We start from the raw sequence: 22,712 nt of genomic DNA on the forward strand, positions 1-22,712 counted from the left end.
ACAGCCACTGCAAAGTTACCAAGCAAATAAGCATCCCAGGGAGTTCATTAGAAGGCAGCAACAACCTGTGCCTGGGATAACCACAAACTACCCTCATTCTGGCACAAACCCTCTTCACTCCCAACACCCTGTGAAGTCTGGATCTACGCACACAAACACCAGCAGTACGACACGACTATACAGATAATAACGAAGTATGGCCAGCAGCAACCTACCAGGTTGAAGATCCCTCCGTTCCAGCAACTTCTAAAACATCGTATCCATCTTCCAGCTGAAAATCCATGAAAACCAGAGCAATAGTGTCTCCAGGTTCAGCAAGGATAGTCCACGTGCAGTCCGCGTTATTGCCGTACTCCAAAGGAAAATGAGGGCTTGAGATAATGCCGCTCTGTCCCCGCAAAGTCCCTCCACAAGCATCATCAGCTGGAAAGAGAACGCAAGTTACCAGATTTTGTTGGAATGCGCAAAGCAGTACACCAAAAAAAGAACAAGCCCCAATTCAAAGCAAAGCTTTAAAACACCCATTGCTTTTGTCAGGATGTGTTTTACTACATACTATTATTAAGAGACAAATACCTTGCGGGATGCAAAATCCTATTAGGTCAGCCAGTGTCCCCTGGCAAGTGCCAGCTTATTCCCCACCGTACACTTACTCGTGATTTGTTTAGTCTCGCTCTAAACACCCCAAGTGACAGTTTCCACCACCTCCCTGGGGAGGCAGCTCTCGGTGTAATGTCTCTCGCTGTCAAGACACTCTTTCCTCACATGCTCTTGGCCAAGTTTTCTGTTTTATTCCTGAGCAGGATCCTCCCCCGGTGTTTCCCACAAGCTTCCTCCCATCCGTACAGCCAGCCAAGCTGGAGGAAAACCAGCAGGAAGGCAGCGACCGAGAGGGTTTTGCAAACCTCACGTCACAGCGGGGAGAGGCTGGTCTCCACCTCACGTAGATCTCAGCACCTTCATCAGCCACAGAAACACCCCCAACATCCCGGGAGAACAAGACTTAAGAGTACAAACACTGTATTTAACAGAAAAGGAGTGGAGCTCCCACACACCTGCCTCACGGGTCTTCGTTGACTCTGGTTTCTTAAGGAAGTATGTGGTTACCAAAACCATAGTGGTAAAAATTTAAGGCTTTGTTCAGAAACCTAGCAAGGACGTTTCCTGGGCATTTGCCTGGTCATACACTGGATTTCAACTTTGCTGCAGGTTCCTTCATTTTTACAACCTGACTTTTAGCAGCAGGAGCCGTTAGAGCAATTAAAGGAGGGGGATCTAAAGAAAACATGGGCAGGAAGATAAAGGAAACCAAGAATTAACCAGCACCGGGGCAGCTCACTGCTCATGTACATGCAGCATCAGCTCAGCATTTATTTGGAAAGCTGCTAAGAAAAGCCTGTTAACTTTACAACATGTATTACTGAGCATTTCAGATGCTTTAGTCAAGGAGCTTGGGGCTTTACATCACGAACACTTATTTGCATTACAAATGTTTTTTAAAAAAAACCCTTCCGAACTGAAATTTAACACAGGTGAGAGCAGGAGTTAAGTGCGATGGGTCGTTGGCACCTAAGGAAAGGGCAGGATGGCGCTGCAGGGCTGCTCGGGAGGACCCTTCAGCTTTTAGACCTGTTCAGGACTTGGGAACTTGTGCTATCAGGTCTTCTCAGCAGAGCTGAAACCCACAGCCTCTAACTGATGAAACTTGAAAGACAAAGTCAGACAAATACACATGCCAGCTTTTCTCTCCCCCAGCCATCTGCTGTCCCAGCCCAGCCAGCCACCCGAGCAAGCAGAAGGCACGGGCGGGCACAGGCTTCCCAGTGACGGATGGCAAGCGCCGGCGATAGGAACACCCCAGGCTAGAACGTCTTGTTCGTGTGGCATTAACACGCCGCGCAGGTTGCACCGGCACCTTTGAGCCTCCAACCACTGCTGTGCTCAGTCGGGGATGGCACATCGCTCGTTACGGCGGAGCTCCCAGCAAGACAGAAAAAAATAGGATAAAAATCCCCACACCTGTAGGCACACATGCAACTGCTTCTGGACCATTCCAGCAGCCAAAACTAGGACTGAAAAAGGCCACTGAAATCCCAACACAACGCTCTATTCCTGGTATTCTCTTACCACAAAGTTGTGTATCTGCTGCAGTTATAATGTCAGTGAATTTAAGTTATTCACAGACACTGAAGTACAGTTAGAATCCTCAATAAATTTAGGCTGAAAGATCTCTCGTCTAGTCCAAGCACCAGAAAACCCTTCAAACTTCAAGGCATCATCCACAAGATTCACAGTGGGACCTCCAAAGGAGGTCTACGAAAAAAGTAAAAGGGCTACTTCAACCCCCCACCACCACCCCCTCCCCCATCAGGCAGAATGCAAATGCTTTTTAGAGGATGAATGGATCCTAGCCTGAGAGGATAAGCACAATTCACCAGTTTACTGGTATGTTCAAATGTAATTTCTCATGAGTAAGTGCCCTTGCAGATGCTAGAGAGAAACAGATGCAAATAAGATTCTGGGTCAGCGAACTCAGACCACACGCCCAGCAGCAAGAGAGAGCAAGAGCAAGGTCATCAGCTGCTTCAGCAACACACGGGGATCTGAAGAGGCAATTTATCCTTAAGACAGACTTACCTCCAGAGGGGCAGCTACCTCCTGCACGATGTGTTAAAACATCATTGTTTGCTGCTGCTGGCCCTGGGCACCATTCCAAGCATCTTTGCAAATAAGGTCCCACACCGCTACCACGAGACATCCTCAAGCAACCCAGCCGCTGGATGCGAACCCCGCGGGGTCAAGGGCACAGCAGCTCTTGACCAAACGCTTGCTCCTCACTACGACCATGCATTCGTGCAGCTCAGGTCTACGCAGACCCCTTGAACACACACCCCCAACAGCAAACACAGCGTTTTCAAAGAAGCAGCTCCTAATGTCAAGTTCTCAGCCACGTTCACCATCAGAGCCTGATCTGGTCCATGAAAGCTGCTGTCATACTAGAAGGAATGCAGGAGGCGACAGCGAATACGCTCAAGAATTTTGACTCAATGCTATAATTAGATTTCTTAAACAACGGGACTATATATAATTTTTTTTTTTTTTTTTACAGGACTAACCTAATTTTAAAGGAGAAATTTACACAGACGTGGGTACCGCTAGGCTTGCTTTAATCACAACTCAGAGTTGGGCCACTCATGTCTGCGTAAATTTTTCCTTGAACACTAACTTAGAGTAGCTGAAGATCCAGCCAAAGGTATGGTGATTTTGGCTTCTTTTTTTTTTTTTTTTTTTTTTTAAATTGAAGGGGAGTTTTTAATTCCTTGAAATTTTTTCATTGCAAAAGGCATTTAATGGAAAATGTATTCTTCCTATCCATTTCTAAATACACACTTCCTAAGTTTGTAGAGGTTGTTACTGTGTAAATATATCCTACAATCTTCTAAAATCTTCTTGAACAGCCCTTCAATTATTTTGGGCACAGTGCAGTCTAAGCAGCTGTGTGAGTTAGGAAGATAGACCACTTTTAATGAGATTATGCATATTTGATATGCTTAAAACGTAGCTTCACAAATGTTCTCAACTTCTCAGCTGGCTTACTAAATTTTTACTCAACTGCCTACCAGAATCATAAACCTATCAGTTCTACTTAAATTCAGCAAACAACCTGGGCAAGACTTCTCTCCGCATGCATGAAAGAGCTTTACAGAACAGATTCAGATGTTTCCAGATACTGTTTTGGTGCTTCAAATGCACCATTTTGCTTTATTTGAAATTAAATGACCCCAGCGAGGGTTGTTCCTTCTGTGGCTACAGCGTAACAGAAGACAGCATTCCGAGTCCACAGGGGTTTTGCCTCCAGTGCACCGTCAAGATAAAAACCCAGCTAGACTGGCAGGACTGGGCTTAAGGCCCCATTTAGATTAAGATAAAGGTCTTGGTTTGTTCTGTGAATACAGAACAATTGTGCAGAAAGCGTGTCCAAAAAACCAAGATGCAACGAGGAAACCATCCCAGATATTTCTGACACACATTATTATAGCTGGGATAAATGTCAGCTTAGCCCAGGTTTTACAGTCTGACCCAGACTCGCTGAGGACTCTCAGTCCTCCAGGCGAATTTCCCGGTTACACATGGTCCGCCAGGCACAGCCCAGCTCCTCTGCTGGGCAGCCACAGCTGCCACCCAGTTCTGCGCGCTCCTGCTTCGCCGATCAGCATGGAGATGTCACTTCTGTTGCTTTGGTGCTCCCTGAATGAGATCACTGCAATTTTAAACCTTCCGGCCACGTAAGCAAGAAACATAACTCACCCGAGCAGAGTCTGTGCGGACTGAATTTATAGTCTCTTTTAGCTCAGAGTCCAAGAATCAATTTTGATATAACTGTGCTTTCAAAACCACTGGCGAGCCGCAGCACTAGCTACTCTCACCGGCTCTGCAGAGACACATTTCTCCGAGCCATTCCTTCTGCATCTGGAATTCCTTCCTCCTTTCCTTTCTTAGTGAGATTACACTTGTCCTCAATTAAAAAAATAAATAAATAAATAAATACATAAATAAATAAATAAAAAAGCCCTGTACTTCTAAACTGAGAGTTGGGTAAAGGTAGTGCAGACAAATCCTATGAAGATAAAGCTGCTACGCTGCAGCACTCCTTTCCTTCAAAGCCTTGCGGTCCTGGCACACCCCCGCAAACATCTTTGTTTCTTGGTTTTTTTCTACCATGCATTTCTTTGCATCTTCGATTATTTCACTACATGAACACTGGAACAGAGACAAGGCTACCAATACATCGAAAAGGATATTACAAAGTAGACGACCAGCACAAAGAAAAGAGCATGAAGAAACCAAAAGGGAGTATCGATTAGCATGGTAGAAACTCACACTGTTCTCAACACTTGTCTCACACCTGTCACTGTGCTGGAGAGGAGGGGAAGAAGGAAAGGGCAGAGTCCCCAAACCAAACACTGCCCTTCGCAGCGACATTGGATAAGCCTATTCCCAAGATCGCTGCCCCTGAGATTTTAACGCCAGCTCAGCTAGAAGGCACTTTTCATCTTTATTTGTTTGGATCTGACACAGCAGCATGACCCACCTCCAACTCATATTAGAAAATAAAAGAACATGTGCAAACACATTGAATAAACTTTCAGGTGACAACTACCAGTAAGCCAATACTATTTAATTATAAGCTACATAGGCCACACAGATCTTTTATCTCTCGGGGAAAAAGATATTCTTCTTCAGGCAAGAGTTTTGAAAACACTATTTTCCCTACAAATGAAGGCGTAAACCTGTTTGTCAATCGGCAAATCGTTTTGCCCCTTGCAGGAACTCAGGCCTGTATCACCAGTTTATCAACCAAGTACAAATTACTGATTACCAAAAGCCTCCTTATAGTAGGAGTGCAGCTGGGTTTCAAATTCCACAAGTCAATTTGCAGGCTGACTTTGCTACTTCCTAGTTTCCTAGAATAATAAGAGATAAATGTTACATGAGAAAATTTCTGGTTCCTGTCTCCAAAAAAATGTTTTGGCTTTATTCGAGGTAAAGTCTTGAAGGATCAGGGCCCCAATCTATTAAAAAGGAGCAGTTCCCTCCAGGAACCTGCAGGCACACTGCTACGCAAGTGCACCTGAATAAGCACATTATTTTGCTGCCAGAGCAATTCATACAACACTGGTGCAAGCACCACAGGATTTTTTATTCCTCCCTTCTGAAGTGTATCAGATGCCACCATCATCATTGCTGGACTCAAGACTGAAAGGGTAGTGTTAAAATTAAAAGTGGGTTTGACAGTTCAAGACAAAAATGCAAAAAGGGTCTTTTCTCTGCAGCAAAGATCACAAATTGCAACGCTGTCAACCCTCAACTTCAACATTTGTTGGGGTCAGAGGTTAATCCCTCCCTTGTTGGGGTCTAGTACACAAATGTCTGAGTAATAGCAGAGCAAGCAGATAGCAGCCTTCCTTTGGGCAAAGGCAGTATCAGAGAAATCCTGTCAGACTGGAAGAAACACTGGTCCACTGATGCAAATAATTTCCTTCCCTTCTAAGAAGGGTATTGCATCGCATACACTCAAGGTTGAACTGCAGCGAATGTTTTTTCTGCACACATTTCCAGTGAAATACAAAAGAAAAATTAAAAAAAAAAACATTATGAGAGTCCCAATCTGAAGAAAAAGCAAAGGACCGTAATTAATCAAACTAAACTGGCAATGATAGCGGTCCCTCTCCAGGGTCAGTCTGGCTGTATGACCCCCTCCTTCAGCAGTATAAAGCCCTTGGCCCCAAAACAATAGGTAAGCGTACAAAGAAATACCCCAAGCAGCACATATTACTGCTGCGTAACTGATTCAGGCAAGCATTAAAAACACACCAAGCAAACAAAATTTGCTCACTTTAAATGCAAGATTTATGCTACAGCTTAGAACTGCTGATTGATTGCACAAGCAGAGTCAATAAAAAGAATCAATATAAGATGCTCTGCTGAAGTACACAAGGAATTGAGGGGAAAAGACTTCAAAGTAACAGCAACTATTTTGGTGTAACACCACAGACACTTGTACATTTACAGACTCTCGAGTCCCTTGTGGTCCCAGGGAATTAGCAAGAAGCTCTCTGTACTGATAAAGGAATCTCTCCCTGCCCCAAAAGGGCTTGCAGGAAGGCTGGCCAGCCTTCTCAGACACAGGCTGGATTTTACCTCCCATCCAGCATTCCCTGCCCGAGGCTGCCAGCCCCACTGCCACAGCCCACACCAGCATCACCGCGGAACGTGCCACGGGGGAAGCCAGCTCGACATTGCAGAACGCAGAAAATCCAGTCTTGTTTTCTAGTGTTTGATCTCGAAAACAGGCATGATCTTGGGTGGATGCCCTATCTTATGGATAACACGCCTGCTCTCCCCCCCCCCCCCCCGCCACTTTAGACAAAGAAATTGAAGTTAAAGTAGCTGGGTAGCATTTTGAATACTTTGAGCACTTCATAAACTTCCTATTATTCACCCAAACCCTGGCAGTTTTAAGGAATCCAATAAAAAGGAACCTCAATATTAACTACATCATGTTTAGCTTTCACCTTTTTTAAATCAAGCTTACAGCCCGTGACGTTATTCCCAACCCCAAACAGCTCATTAAATCCTGTTGCATTGTGCCTTGTTCCAGAGGAGAGAGGACACTTTACCTCTGCAGAAGGGGAGAGGAAAATCCCAGGAAGCACTGTTTTCCGAGTTGGCATGGCACGTGAGCAACGCGTGGCCTTCCAGAAAGAAACCCGGATTACAGCTGTATCTCACTTTGTCCCCGATGCTGAAGGTCGTCCCTTGCTGAATCCCATTCTGCAGCCTTCCTGGATTTCCGCACGTATGACTCGGTAGAACTGCCAAAGAAAGGTGCTTCTGGTTAGGGACAGGGCATCGTAACAGAGCAGTCAGGTGAAGGATCCCGAGGGAGGGCTCCTCTCAAAGGAAATGCATCACTTAAAATGGAAAAAGCAAATAACCCCAGAACTTACCCCAACAGAACACATCAAGGCCAGTTAGGATTTGCATTTAATTACCATTTGTACCAAGTAGATACAACAAGGAAACAAAAATCACTCCCCCCAAGCTAATGAGTCAGAAACAAGATCCTCTCTTCCCTGACCAAAGCATCCCTCTTTGCCATGCCACGCCGTGCAGCTCCTTAACGCAATTGCAGTTGATTAGAATCCAAAGATTACATCCCTGTTTGAAATAACTTTTTTCCAACAGACCTTCCCTGGGCACCTCGAAGGCCCCTGCAACGTAAGCAGAGTTGCATTATACTTTAGAACCACACAGAAGATGGCAAACCCTGTAATTAGCAACTATCTCCTAAACAAAATGAGCAACATTTCAGCCCACCAGGATTTACACTTCATTGCGCTGTGTGTTTAATCTGGATTTCACACATATTCATCAAACCGAACTCTGAACAATGCAGTGGGACCCAGCTCCACCGAAGGCAACAGTCCAACAAAAGTTTGCATCAAAAAGAATATGGGATACTTGAATAGAAGATGGAAAAGCTGCAGAGAAAATGCTAGCAAATTCTTAACCAGTGCCTCTGTGCAGCAGTTTCAGAGAATTTAAGTAAAACTCCACGGATTCCCATCAGCCACTCCAAAATGATCCACTCAAATGATGGGTTTAGAACCCAGTGTAAAACCCGACATACACAACCCAGGCGACAAATGACTTAATCAAATGCGAATCAGGCCCTTGTGCAGCATCTTGTATTATAGTAGTTTTTCATTAAAGCTGAAACATGAGAGGAAGGAAAACATGGTCATTCAAAGCTGAAGTGACGGTTTATCATTGGAAACAATTTTGTCAGGGGCATGAACAAAACCAGATGAATTTATATGAGCAAAGGGAGGTTTAGTCTGCAGCTCTGCCAAGGAAAAGAGGAAGATTAAAAGGAAAATTATATGCTAGCGTACACGGCACACAGCACAATAAAATACAACCAAAATTGTGCGTAAGCATGTGAAATGAAACATAAATCCCCAACAGCAATGCAGACACACTGCCTGTCTGTCCTGCAGGTCGGGATTTGGGATGGCCCCGCTCTGCCTGCGGAGCGGAGCTCGGTACCCTAAGCGGGCTCCCTGCAGCAGATAGCAGGCAGCATCCCTCACAGCAAGGGAAATTAAAGACTAATCTGTAATGAATACAGGATTAGGCTTCCTGCATCCAGACAGACCACCTTGTTGTCTAGTTAACACGCTTCGAGATTAAATGCAACCTTACCACCTTGAATTTGATTAATCTTAATAGCACATACATTTCAATTCCTGCGTTGCTTCGGTTTTGGGGGGGGTTCTGCTGTGATCGCAAGCTCTGGGCACACGTCTGTGTGCAGGGGAGCTGTGATACCCAGAGCCCCAGCAGAGCAGAGCCAGCATCCCAGGGATGCAGCCCTGGGCTCCGCTCCCCCGTGCAGCCGTTGACTGCGCAGCAATGGGGGGCAGGTACAAGCTCTGACGGACAAGGTAGCTTCCCCTTGCTCCCTCCTCCAAAATACCATTTACAGCCTTCCCAGATGCCGGGAAGTTCAGCAGCAACTTCCACATAGAAATATTAATGACCATACAGGTTTTGTAAGCGGAGGGATGCTATCAAATACATCAGATGGCTTGAAAAGCAGTGTAGAACTAATGTTTCATTTTCTGTAATGATACTCTAAGCCCCAATTTAATTAAATTACCAGTGTCACTTTTTTTAAAAATGAACCCATTCCTGCTTTTATGCTTCCATCCTTTAAAATTAATGACTAGAACTCTGCTATAAATAAAAATCTATCATTTTTAAAAGTCAATCTCTAACACTAGCTGCTCTCTACTTAATGAACCGTGAAGAATCAGACAACCCTGACCTGCATCATATCTTAAAATCATACTTGAAAAACAGGATCTCATTTAAAAATTCTGCTTCATTTGGCTGCCTTAACTAATATCTTGTTACAGGACAGACAACGCACACATGCTTTCGGGGGGAGGAAACATTAACTCTTTGCATTGGATTCAGTGGGGTTGCTGCAGGAAGCAATGCGGATTGAGTATGATTTTTTTCACTTTTTAAAAATACCACCGAGCACATCTGCAGAAGACCAGCACTTCTTCAGATTGCTGCCTCGTGGACTGAAGGAACTGCTTCCAGAGAGGCCAGAGCTACGGCCAGAGCTGGTGCAGTGCAAGCAGCCTGCACGAGGATCCGCTGTCAGCCACGCTCTTGAGGCACTTGTGCAGGAGATGAGCTTGCTCAGACCCTACCAGGAGGTGAGGAAGTACACCGTCCCCTACAGAGGGAGCAAAAGGAGTCACGGGACACAGCATGGATGCTTCCTGAGAAAGCGCGGCTTCCCCAAGCCCCACCGGCTGGCTGCAAGGTGCGCCCAGGCTGCTGGGGTGCAGGGGCTGGAGACGTCCCCGCAAAATCCCAGCTGGAAGCCTGTGCCCGTTTCGCTGCCGAGTGTGACTCCCTAAGCTGGTGCAGCAACTGCTTTCACAGCGATGGATTTGTGATTCTACTCCAACATTCTCGAGAAGAGATAATATTATTGCTCATACTTGGCTGCCTCTAACAGCCAGACTCTCTGATTGCTTGAGAGATTAATAGAACTGTATTATTTACATCAGATGTCGCACAGAATAATATTATTAAAGCTTTGTCTTACCCATTTACCAATTCCACTGTAGATTAGTAGCACGGATTTATTTTTTTTTTCCTCCCCATAAAAGCTTTGTTCCCGGCAATCAACATAATATTTTCCAGTGATTGTATGGAAATGAATGCAGCCACAGACCAGATTTGTACAGATGAATAGAAGGTCCTGTTAGTCATTTTGTAGCTTAGTCTGTTTCTTTCCATGATGAATTTAGAGCAGTTTATTTTATTTGTCTTGATTTGAACAGCTGCCAAACCGTTATCTTATTTTATGACAGAGGAAAGGAAATAGGATTATTCTATTGCAGTTGCACCTGGAGAGCTCATCAACATACCTCAACCATCACTGTCCCAAGCACCATTCAGATATACTGCCCCGGAGAGTTCACTCCCCAAGACGATGCAGTAGAAGAATCATAATCGTGGTGTTAATTGCCAGCACAGACACAAACAGAATCTGGCCAGAACCTCTGGAGAGGAATTAGGTGAGAACTACAACTGTCTTAAGAGGCAACGTGGGATAGGATGATCTGAGAGCAAGGCAGAAATGGCATCTTTTCAGCAAGAAACTAGGAAGTGTCAGGACATGGAAAACAGTCAGGAATAAACCCACCAAATCCTAGAACTCTCCCACTTTCTGCAGTTTGCAATCTATCCTTCAAATCCACTTATTCAGCAAAAGGAAACCCGTAGGGCACAAGACCAGCCTCTGCCCAACTTAACTCCCTTCTGCTTAACTCCCATCTTTCTCTGCTTTTTTGTTTTCTCTTGCTTTTCAGTTTGGGCCCCTTTTGCCCCATCTTTTGGAACCCACAAATCTCCACCAATTCCCCTCTTTATCCTGGGAGCATCACCCAAGAACGCGTGTGCCGCACAGGTGTTGCAGAGTAACAAAGATGCGTTCCCCTCACGGCGCTAGATCTATCTGTGCAAGACCCGAGGTGCCTCAGATTTCATAGCATGCTGCTTGAAACCGAACTGAACACAAATTTGAAATAGAAACAACAGATTTGAGAAGTTTCCACCATCCATTCCTCCTGTGAGCTGCTAAAGAGTAGCCAGAGAGCTACCAGAATTGTTGGTCTGCATCAGAAGCTTCACACCATTCCCTGACTTCTTTACCCCCATTTCTTTCTGCCCTTTTCAACAGGCTCGCCAGGCTGTTCCCAGCTTTGCTCGACCCCTTGCCCATGATCACTACGCTGGAAGCTTTCAAAATCAGCAGCTTTCAAAGCCTAGCACTTGTCAAGCCATGTCTCCTTGTTCCAGTTCATTCCAAATTAATTAGTAGTTTTTAAGTCATTAGATGTGACTCAACGCATCCTTGGACAGCATCCCACCATCAAAATGCATTCAGCCTAATGACATCAGCCTTTCCTAAAACCCCATAGCTCTTTTTGACAGCAGGGAAAAAAAAAAAAAAAAAAAAAAAAAAAAAAAAAAAAAAAAAAAGCAGGGAGATTTTTCCTCTTCTTGCTCATCACATTTGAGCTACCTCCCCAGTTCAGGTACTTTCAAAGAGAATCATCTCAAACCCACCCCTATTTTGCTCACCATGCTGAAGAAAAACCTTCCCTGTTTCCTATTCAAATTAATCTTCAGCTCCATTTTCTCTGTTTATATTGTTCGAATATAAAATAACCCCAACATTTAATACATCTAGATACTGCATTCTGGTCTATTACCCTATTTACATAGCTAAAAGAAGCATTTTTATTGCTTGAATTATCTGTGGTAGTTTACGACAGATATTTCAATGCTATCATTGTTCTAACCTTGAAATCTTATCAAGGAGTGCAACTTTTATGATATGAGGCCATACATTATCTCCTCATTCCCAACTAATTTTCTTTCCCAATAAAAAAGAAAAGCAAGCAAGCCATGCCAGAGCAGGCACTTATAGCTCCTGAATACAGTTATTACAGCAGGAATAATTTATAAATCCCAACGAAAGGATGCTACACAGACCAAGCAAAATAACAAAACCATTGACCTAAACTACTTGGCTCAGTCGTCACCGCACGCTCATTTCCAAATTAATCTCCACGACGCTTTGTTCAGCTGCCTTCCCTTTTCCTGCAGTTCCAGAATGCAGCGGCAGTTGACGTCTTGACTTCCAAGGGAATAAACAGAAAGGTCTCTGCTGCTAGAGATCCAGGCTGGGCAGGGTGGTATTTCGCTAAGACAATCCGCATTGTATTTGTTGCCTTCCTAGAAATTCAAGGCAAGAAACGGATTCTTTAAGAGAACACCTCCAAGACTGCCGTCACAGCGTCGGAACGCAACCCCAACACCGGTGCACGACAGCGCGCCTTTGGCCGGCACAAATGCCAGCGCCAGCGGGACGGGGAGATCCACGCAGACCGGTGTCCTCTCCCCTCCTCATCCATAACTTTTAGGCCAAGTACCACAGGGATACGCCATGACTCTCAAATATCTTTCACCAGTGTTTTAGTGCAATCTGTTTTCGTTCAGCAGAGTTTTGACCTTCAGAATAAGTGTCCAGTGTGTGCTACAGAAAAGGAAATAAATGGTGTCTTTTTCATTCCATTTTATCCTTTTTTATGTCATGATTCATTTCCAGCACAGCCAAAGATAAAGCTAAATGGAAACTATTTTTTCCCCTCTAATATTTCTTTGTTCACTAAAAAACAGCCAGATAGTTACTTTTGGATAATAACAGACCAGAATGGTTCACCATCCATCATCTTTGTGGTAGTAGTTCTAGGGCTTTTTTCAAAATTCATTTTCAGTTTTCAATTTACCTTCCTGGAAATGTGCTACAGCAACTTCAGTGAAACTTCCAAGAGTACCATGCGAGCTGAGAGAGGATTACTTTAGATTTGATTTAGTAATCCCACTACAGAAATAGCAAAAGATTCAAAACATGAAAGCAGTAACATCACAGGAGATACAGCAACAAACAATCCCTCCTATCTTCAGAGATGCAGCGAGCAGGGATCCTTAACATTCAGGACTTTACACCACTCATTTTTTCTTTATACTTTCAAGTAAATGTTGTTACTTGCTGAGCACAGTAGAGGAAGCCTGGCTAGAATGAAGATACAGATACTGAAGCCTGGCTACAGAAACCTTTTGCCAGGCCCAGAAGAACAACATCAGACTGGCAGATGCTCGGACACCAGTAGATGCTCGCTTTCCAGAACCAGTGGTCCTCACATCCCATCCCAGCCTGGGATGCTCTCCTGCATCAGCAGCCTAATCAGCGAGGTACTTGAGAACGTGCTTTGTCTTTTAGCTCTAGTCCTGCTGCTTTTCAGTGCCACAACAGTTGAACACAGCTTAATTTAAAGTATGTGGTTAAGTGTTTTGCTTAGCAGGAATGGATTTAAGTGTATGTTTAAAGGCTTCATTGAACTGGCATTTAACAGCTGCAGAGTAACTTGGGAAAAAAAAAAAACTTCCCCAGGGAGGAGGGTGGTTTTACTTTTTACTTTTACTCCATCTTCCTCCCTGAACTGAGGTTAACCATTCCAAGGGAAACAAAGACCTGCATCTTTTTGTAACATAAAAGACAAGCCAAGAAAAGCAATACTGCAGTGGTTATCAGCACCAGAAGACAACTGCAGGAACCAAGCGAAAGCAGAATTAAAACTGCAGCTCCAGAGTGTTCGGGTGCCGTCCCAGATGAAGCAGCTCGCTCCACTGTGCACACCAAGACAGAAAGCCAAGGATCCGTGTGAAAAAAGGGTGTCAGATGTAGAAACCCTGATTCGAACTGAATCCATCTAGACACTGGGTGCCAGTGTTGATCCGCTCTGCATTTTGCTGGAGAGTGTCCCTGGCCAGGGAACGCTCTTTGTTCTTTAAAAAAAAAACCACGTCCAACTTTAGAGACCACATTGTTTATCCGCTTATTGATCTTCTCTAGCTATTGGCTGATTACCCAGAAACAGAAATCGTAGCCAACTACATTTGTTTTAATAAATATTTCTCAGCAGAAGGCAGGCATTCACCACAACACATCATGCCTAGTTTTTTTTCAGCTGCTTCTCTGGAAGCAGCAGGTAGCAAAGCACAGGGCAGCAGCCCGAGCCCGCGGGGATCCCAGCGCTGCTGGTGCTCCTCGGGTCTCACCTACAGCACTGCCTGATCCCTGTGCCCAGACACACGGACCTGCCAAATCTTCCCACCAGCATCACAGGCAGCTGGATTTTCTTTCTTCTAGCGGCTTCCACACTTCTCCCCCACCCCTCACTCCTGGCTTTCAGAAGCCTTTGGAGGGGCCGCGGGGGATCACACCCCACGCTCCCGCTCCAAGCAGCAGCCCACCCATCTTCTCAAGCAAGACTGCCGGAGTTAGCGCCCAAAAGTACCGAGGTTAAACCACGAGTAACCCGTTCTCTCAGAAGCAGGGCCAGAAACTCCATTAACTCACAGATTCCAGTTGCTTCAGCTTCCACCCAAACCACAGAAGGTCTGGCTCACTCCCACGACGCACGGACAAACGACTTTGTTTTCCTTTCTCATCTGCCTGCATAATGTATTCCTCCTAATTTATTCCCTCTTACAGTTAGCTTTGCTGTACCTCCTTTAGGAAGCTTGGTTACTCGATCCCACGTCACGGCCAATACCATAGGCATAACTGAGTGGGACATCACCCTTAGGGAGCAGCACATGAACTAATCCCTGATATCACACAGTTTGTGGGGAAGCGCCCTTGAGATCAGGCAAGGAGAAATGCTATATATACACCATCGAATACAACGGTCAATAGTAAAAGCAACCAGGAATGCTGAGCTCGCAGCGCGGGCACCTCCTATCAATACCCAGAAAGCAAACACGTTTCAGCCACGGTGCCACGGAAAGAGTCCACTGAGCTGCCGTAGCAATTAGGTCGTCTTCTGCTTCTGGCACTACAGATTCATTATTAATTTGCGGTCATAATGGATTAAAAAAAAATAAATAAATCTAGAAGGTAATTTTATCCTCCTCGCTGAAAACAAAGCAAAAGTAATCTAATTATGTCATAAAAGCATGCCTAGGGCTCAGTCCTGGTTCCTGAATTCACCAGTGCCTATCTTGCAAAATGATGCTTGTGGCAAGTTTTGCAAGCTATGCAATAACATGCACTCATCTCAGCGAACAAGTTTTTAGCCCCACATGGGATCTCCCCAATGCCTGAATACATCCTGAAGCAAGAGCTTATTCTGATTTCAGGGACCTTACTCTGATTTCAAGTCCTTGTCTGTTGCTTAAAAGGTAGATGAAGTGGATCTGGGTGCTCAGACCTGCCCTATCTTTTCTTTCATACATCCCAACCTGTGATGGACATTAAAAGGACATTTATGCAAGCTAAGGTTAAGGCAGGCAGGGAGGGTGAGAGGGGAAATGCCCATAAGACTAGGGTTTGGTGTGTTTTTTTTAAAAAGGAAAATAAAAAGAAAAGCAGCTGCCAAAAATCCTAACTTAGAGAGTTCAGAGCGGGGATCCAGAAAATACCCTTCAGTAGAAGGGAAGTACAACGTGCTGATGGGCTTCCCCGAGACCCCGCAGAATCACCGTCCGTGGAGCTTTCCATGATCCAGCCAAGCAGAAGCACAGGTGACCCCACCTAGTGCTGGTGGACACTTGGGCGTTGAGGGGGAGCCTGCAGCACAGCCCCCCTGCGGTCCCCTTGTCACCGCCACCAGGAGAACATCTGCTGCTTCCAGATCCATCGGCTCGTTACAGAACCACCAGGTGCCCGCAGAACCAAAGCACATCAATAAAAACGCCCCGCATCCTTCCAGCGAGGAGTTCTTTTGCGTGTGATATAAAGACTAGTCACTTGAAGTAAACACCTCCAATTCAAGTCGGAAGGTGACTTGCCTGTCACTTCTGCGCATGTAGCCTGGAGGACGTGGGTGTATTTCCGTCCACTTTTGAGACGAGACGTGGCTGGGTTGCTCTGTACGCCTCTCACACTGCCAAGCCATGCAAGACGAGCCCTACAGGGGCACTTGCAGCCTGCCTGCCCGTTTAGATCACTAACCTCCACCTTGGAGACCTTGGCACTGACTCACGGATTGGAGAGGGAAAGAGAAATGTCCAGCCACCCACTTAGCACGTCTCCAGCTGGAGTGGCTGCTGGCCATCCTTCACTGATGAAAAAACCTGCCACAATCATCAGCATGAGTACACAGCCCCAAACAAAACCCAGCTTCTAGTTGAAGAAAACTAGATGGGGGGATGCAGGGAACGCTGGAGACACCACCTATTAAGCCATGAATGTTCCTGTCCTTCCATGTGACTCATCAGCAAAATGGAAAAAAAAAGTCACCTCGTGTACTCTTCTCTCGCCAGACAAGATGCTGTGAAGCTTTGCTCAAAGGTTAGGACTCTGTCAATCCAGAAATGCTCATTTAAGTTCTATCTAGAATAGCATGATGATTCCAATACTTCAAGGAGACCTTAAATATACCAGGAATTGATGCAAAGAGACGTTACAAATGAAAAATCCATATATACATGCTACAACAAAGCCATCTATTGTATAAATATTGTCATGGAAACAAGACACGGCTTTGCTTTAAAGGACACTCACAGCCCGTGAATAGCAAGGACTGGAACTAAACCAGGACAAAGCAGATACCTCAAGATCTCGGAACTGGCCTGAATCTTGCTCCACTACATGGGACAAACCTAGGCGTTGCGTAGATTTCACAACACTGATCTAAAAGCTGAACGTTTGGGCTTTGATAACACAACTCTACACTGAGAAAGGTCACGTTGAAAGAGCTGAAATGCAACCACAAAAATACCACGTTGGGTTTCCACATGCAAATAACAAGGAGGAAAAAAGGTGCGCTTCGCTATTTCAACATGACATAGTTCAAAAATATTTTTTTTCCTCTTCCATTTTTCCGTGCTACTTTAATTACGCTGTTTATATGCAACACAAATCTACCCTCTAAGGGCAAAGATACAAACCCTACTTAAACTTCAGGTGGGGAAGTGCGAGAAACAGCCACACTCACCCACCCAACCTTGCATTCTCTACTGCAGATGCTACTGCTACTGAGAGGAAGGCAAAGAAACAAAACCTGTTTGTTAAGACAGTTCCCTTAACCTGTCTGCCACAGAAGAGAATACTACTCAGCTTCTGTCAGCAGTTTATGCCTTGAACATTTTCTATTAAGAAAACACTAAATCTTAATCTAAACAGTCTTCAGCTCTTGAACCCTGCAAGCAGGCAAAGCATGGAAGCTCAACCTCTTTGAGTGCTCACACTGGAAATAACTTACACAGCACCTATTAGACATGCAATCCCATCTAAAAAAAACTAAAACCTCTTTTCTCCGGAGCTATGCACAAGGCACTGAGAGAGGAAACGCTAGGGAGTCAAAACAACACCAGCAGCAAAAATAGGACCCACTATGATCTGTAGAAGATCAACTAGAGCAAGGTGACACACGAGCCTCCCACTCAGCAATAGCTCGCTAAAACTTGCAAGAGATTCATGCAGTGGACTTCTCTGTGACTGCCACCACCGTCTTCATTATACTACCTGAGCCGAAACAGGTATTTTTAGACTAAAACCCTTTATGAGCTGTTCATCTTATTACTGCTTCATTCCATTCATTATATTTTTAATCATGTCCAAACAACTGAGCTATTAAATAAATTCCAAAGCAGCACAGCAGGCTGTGGCTTATGCAAGCTAAGGATCAGAGCAGTAGGCGAGAAAGGCTACTTTGGCTGCAGATTAAACCTTCCCATTCTCACAAAGCAACTGCCACACATTCAGGATTACAGCCATTTCTCAGTCCTGTATCCTGCTGACATCTTAAAAGACATTCACATCTTAAAAGACATTAAAAGATATGATTTACTTGATAAAAGTTACAGGCATCTCACAAAGGAAGGAGAAAGTTATATAAGTAACCTTTCGGTAATGAACTCCCCGGTGCAAACACTTTTGTTAGTCTCCACTGGAGTATTTTTAAGTGCAGCTTTGTACGCTGCAACACTTGAAGCTTTCCAGACAGCTTCAACATCTCGTAAACTGTCTTGAAATAAGCAACTCCACACTGCCGTGACCCCAGGAGAGATGCTGGACTGCACACCTCGCATCGCTTACAGCGGATTAAATGGAAAACTTCTAGTGATGTTTGAAGACATCCATCCACCCGCTTCTGTAAATACCGAAAGGCTTCACTGAAATCAGGGAAATTGGTGTGCCACAACTCAGAAGGAAACCAGCATTACACGGCAGAAGACCAGAAGGAATTTGATGTTGTCCTGCAGCACGATTCTTTCCGGCTTCACCAGGCAATTGCCACAGAGGCAAAAGGTGCATCTCCCTTCTTGCAAACTCTGGAAAGGGAGTCCTCGGAACAAGGCTTGCTGCCCGCGACAGCACCAATAAATACATCACAGGTTTTGTGCAATGTTTTGTTATGGGACACCTACGCATGGATTAAATAACTAAAGAATACAAGAGGGGAAAAAAAAAAAAAAAAAAAAGCATTTCATAAGCCAGAATAAACATACTTTCCCAGTTAGAGGATTACACCTGCCATTCAACCCCATCCCACCTCAGTTTCTCATCTGCCAAAGGCAAGTACATTCATGCCGTTGGTTCTTACGGCATCCTTGCCCCACAGGCTAGCACTTTCACCCAAGAACCCCCACCCCCTCCTGTCCAAATCACTGCCCGCTTCTTCCAGAAAGGATCATTTTCCACCAGATCATCTAAGGTCTACCAGATCTTTGCCTCCAACCAGAAAAATCTATTCTCTTGATCAAAGGCTTCCAACCCCCCTTCAACTCATCGGTTTTCCTCTGCCTCTTTCACCCACCCCAGGGCTCCCAGTGGCTCCCAGCCCCGCGGCTCCCGGGGGCTCTGGAACCAGAGCAAGGAGCCTCAGCTGGGCTTGGCCCAACACCCTTCCAGGGGTGAGTGGCACAGGCAAGCCAGCAGTCAGTTTTGCTCTCGCTAGGATTACAGACCGCTGTCTGGTAGAATTTGAGCCATGACAAAGTTTACTAGCACTGAAAAGCTACCCAAGGCTCAAGTGAAATTGGATATATTCCACAGTACAGAGACGTAACAGAAAGCTTAACAACATGTGGCATTTATATAATATTTTTTATGTTCAAAGCATCATTCAGGCATTACCTGCAGCTCAGGGGACTGGTCAGCCAGGCTGGAAGTCTGTTTAGCATTAGTTCTCATGGGATTTCTGATAACGGATTCTTCACTTGCGCCAGAAATGCCATAAAAAGATCTGTTTAAGGGGTAGCACAGCCTGCGTGCTTTCATTGCAACCTACAGTCTCAGAAGAATACCAGCCACCCTTTTACAAGCTCTGAAGTTCTCATTTTAATTTGATTTCTAAACAGCAGATTGTGATAGTCCTCCTTTTAGCTAAGACACTCACTGACTTCCAGCACTATAGCCCGAGACAAAAAACTGGGACAAAAATTCCAGGGAGAATTAACAGCCATCATTTCCGTACACACAAGTTGCACCAGGGTTCCTTGCACTTTGGTGCAATGCACTTTCAGCAATACAGATTTTTCTATAAAACATAAAAATTACAGCTGGTTTGCGCACTGAGAATCTGCTCATACATAATTAAATACCTGGAACAGGAAAACTAACTTCCATTAAAGTTTTTGTTTCCACTGATTTTCTTACCTACCAGCCACCTGAGGCTACCAGCTCAGGAGGACACCAACATGCACCCACCACCATTAAAAAGAACAAGAGATGAAGATGCTGGAAGATAGTTTAGGACAAATGCATAAAGAAAGCGCATGCGGACAACTTGGTCACGTATCCATAACAGAGCTAACTGCTAATGAGATTACTACATGAAATATGCTAGCACAAACTCATTTTCCTCCCACTGCATGTTCCTGCAAGGCTGGTCTAATTTTATAGGATGAGAGGTTGGCATGGGAAGAACAGGATAAAAGCAAGATCCACGATTGTAAGAAATTTTAATTAGCATAAAGGTTACCCTGCGTTAGTTTACAGAACTGAAAAAAAACATAACAAAATGTCTGCAAGATTCACTTCAGGAGAGTCTGGGACCTGGATCTTTGTCCAAGACGCTGAAAAATGTACGTACAACATTTCTGACGCAGCATGTAGAACAAACTGCTCTCTTTTCTACAGACCTACAAGATAATTTTGGAATCACCTTTATGTCACTTCCATTAGGACTACGGAAACTCTTGTGCATCAAATACAGTCTGTTTTCTTAGTGAGCGGGGCTTATGTAATTTTTAATATCAAACAAGAGTTCACTGGATGCCAAACTACAGGATCTATTCTATTAAAATCCAGGACCATTCCAAATGCCCAGTCTCAGACATTTCTGAGCTCTAGCCAAGATGGATGAAGCGTAAGATCTGAAGTGATTAGTCTGCAGGAGGTGAAAATACATGGAATTTAATGACAGCACTGAAAAGAAAGCTCCAGCAGCGAGTGCTCGGGCTGAGCAGAAAAAGCAAACGATCTAAAAGGGATAGAGGGGTCAGGAGAAAGCTGAACCATCAGACATTCCCACGTTCAGAAGATAAACGGACAGCCACTTGCATCTTCAACTACAGATGGTCTTCAGTCGAACACACAGTCACATAAAAACATATCACCTTTGCTTACAGAGAAGAGATCTAAGTACATATGGAAATAAAAGAGTAAAAAAAAAAAATTCTTGTAAATCTTCTTCCTCCGTAAGGGCAAGGAAAATCATGAAATCAATGTGTTCTTCATCAAGCAAGTAGGAGATACCATTTACACAGAAGCATCTCCAACAGGGCACAGAAGAAAGTTATCAGTCCTAACAGAGAAGTACACTAGTTATATTTCAGATGTGACACGGACCATAAATACGTATTTGAAAGACTAATCTTAAAAACCATCAGACAGAAATAACAAAAGAAAAAACGCTCAGAAACTAGCCACTTCTTGCAGCAATGAGCTCTAATGGATCAGTTGGAACCCATGGTTTTCTGCTTTTTATACCCACCCTCTTTCTTTTCTTCAGCCTTTTTGTGCTAAGCTGAAAATATGCAGCCATCCCATCCCCGCTGTTTATGGAAGCGGCAGCACAACTGCCAAATCCCCCACCCTCCATTCCCAATTGCTTATTATCAAGAATGGAGACCACAATATTGAAGAAGCAGTGTGTATTTATATCTCTTTGGCAGAAAGATCTATTTGGAATGAATCAGATTGTCTTTTTCCCAGTCTGAAATACACTAACAGCATGTGATTCGTCATCTGAATTCAGTGTCTCCTAATACAAAAATACCTGGGTATGAAAATCTGACCCATCAGAGAAGAAACACTTGGACGTACACCAATGCTATGAAACGCTTCTCATAGCTAGAACGGTTAAGTTCCTTTATTAATTTTAAATAAAAGCTGCGTGTTGAACTGCTTTGGCCTTGAAACCAGTGGAAAAGTTGGGAAGGGACAGCTACAGCCTCTGGGGGGAAAATCCAGCACCAAAAACGTAGGGAAGAGGAGTCCGGTGCATCCCACCTGACCCACTTGGATGGTACCTCTCTGCTGCAAAAGCACAACGGGGCTGTCGTGAGAGACTCCTCCTGGCTAGAAAGAACTGAAAGTCAAGTCTGAAGAGCTGTACGCAAAGCGCATGAAAACAGTGCGAGTTAATCCTTTGAGTGAAAGTTATTTTCAAAGACCTGGTCTGTCAATCAGGGCGGAGGGAGGCTCCGGTGAGAGAAGCAAAGAGGAGTAAGACCAACGGTTCAGTTATATCCTTGCAGATGAGATCTCTGACTGTGAAATTTCCAAGATAAAGCACAGCACAGCACTTCCCCGGGGGCAGAAGGCAGTCACCGTGACTTTATCAAGTAACTAGCTATAATTTTCATGCAAATAACAAGAATAATCAAGTGACTATCGCAGCTGTGTCAGCCTGAAGAAAATAACATCTATGAGCTGATCAAAGCAAGCAGATGACCTCAGAGAAAGCACATTCATGATGTTATCCATCCTTCTACAATTCATTTGCTTTGGTGTGAGCTAAATCTTAAAAAAAACCCAAAAAACAACACAAAAACCACAAGACCTCTCAGACTGCTTATAACCGCACGGGTGAGAGTGCCACAGTCTGTGCACACCAGCCACCTTCCAGGAGCGTAATTTATATTTACTGGTCAATATTCACGTGTAGCCACTTGATTATTTTTACTCAGTCTTTGCCAGCACAGAAATATAGGCAAAATGCATTTGCTGTCCCTCAAGGCAAAGCACCAGACAAGCCTGTGTATTAAGGAATGGATGAAGCTGTTGAATAAATGAGGAAAAGATCAAATCATACAAAGTGCTCTTCAATGGGGTTTGGTGTTTGGGTTTTTTGGGTTGGGTTTTTTTGGGGGGCTTCCAAAGCAGAGGTGGTTTCTTACCTCCTCTGACTGTCAAACCTCAGGATACCATCACATGAAGCTGAGCTTTCAGATGCTGGCAGATCTATTTTTCCTACTGGTCTAGTTAAAAAAAAAGCTTCATCTTTCCAAACTGGTCATGGCTGTGGTGTTCT

At 44.5% G+C, this 22,712-nt stretch overlaps 1 protein-coding gene across 1 annotated transcript in view; it reads right to left on the reverse strand.

Annotated features, from left to right (window-relative positions):
• The window catches only part of CSMD2 (CUB and Sushi multiple domains 2), a 305,276-nt gene that overhangs the window by 219,346 nt on the left and 63,218 nt on the right, over positions 1-22,712 (reverse strand). Inside the window, exons 4-5 of the mRNA XM_037381617.1 lie at positions 7,182-7,376; positions 216-423 (exon numbers count right to left, since the gene is read on the reverse strand). Of these exons, the coding sequence (XP_037237514.1) occupies positions 216-423; positions 7,182-7,376 (403 nt within the window). The remainder of the gene's footprint in view (positions 1-215; positions 424-7,181; positions 7,377-22,712) is intronic.

Source organism: Falco rusticolus, chromosome 3 (assembly GCF_015220075.1).
Source record: "Falco rusticolus isolate bFalRus1 chromosome 3, bFalRus1.pri, whole genome shotgun sequence".
Lineage (NCBI taxonomy): Eukaryota > Metazoa > Chordata > Aves > Falconiformes > Falconidae > Falco > Falco rusticolus.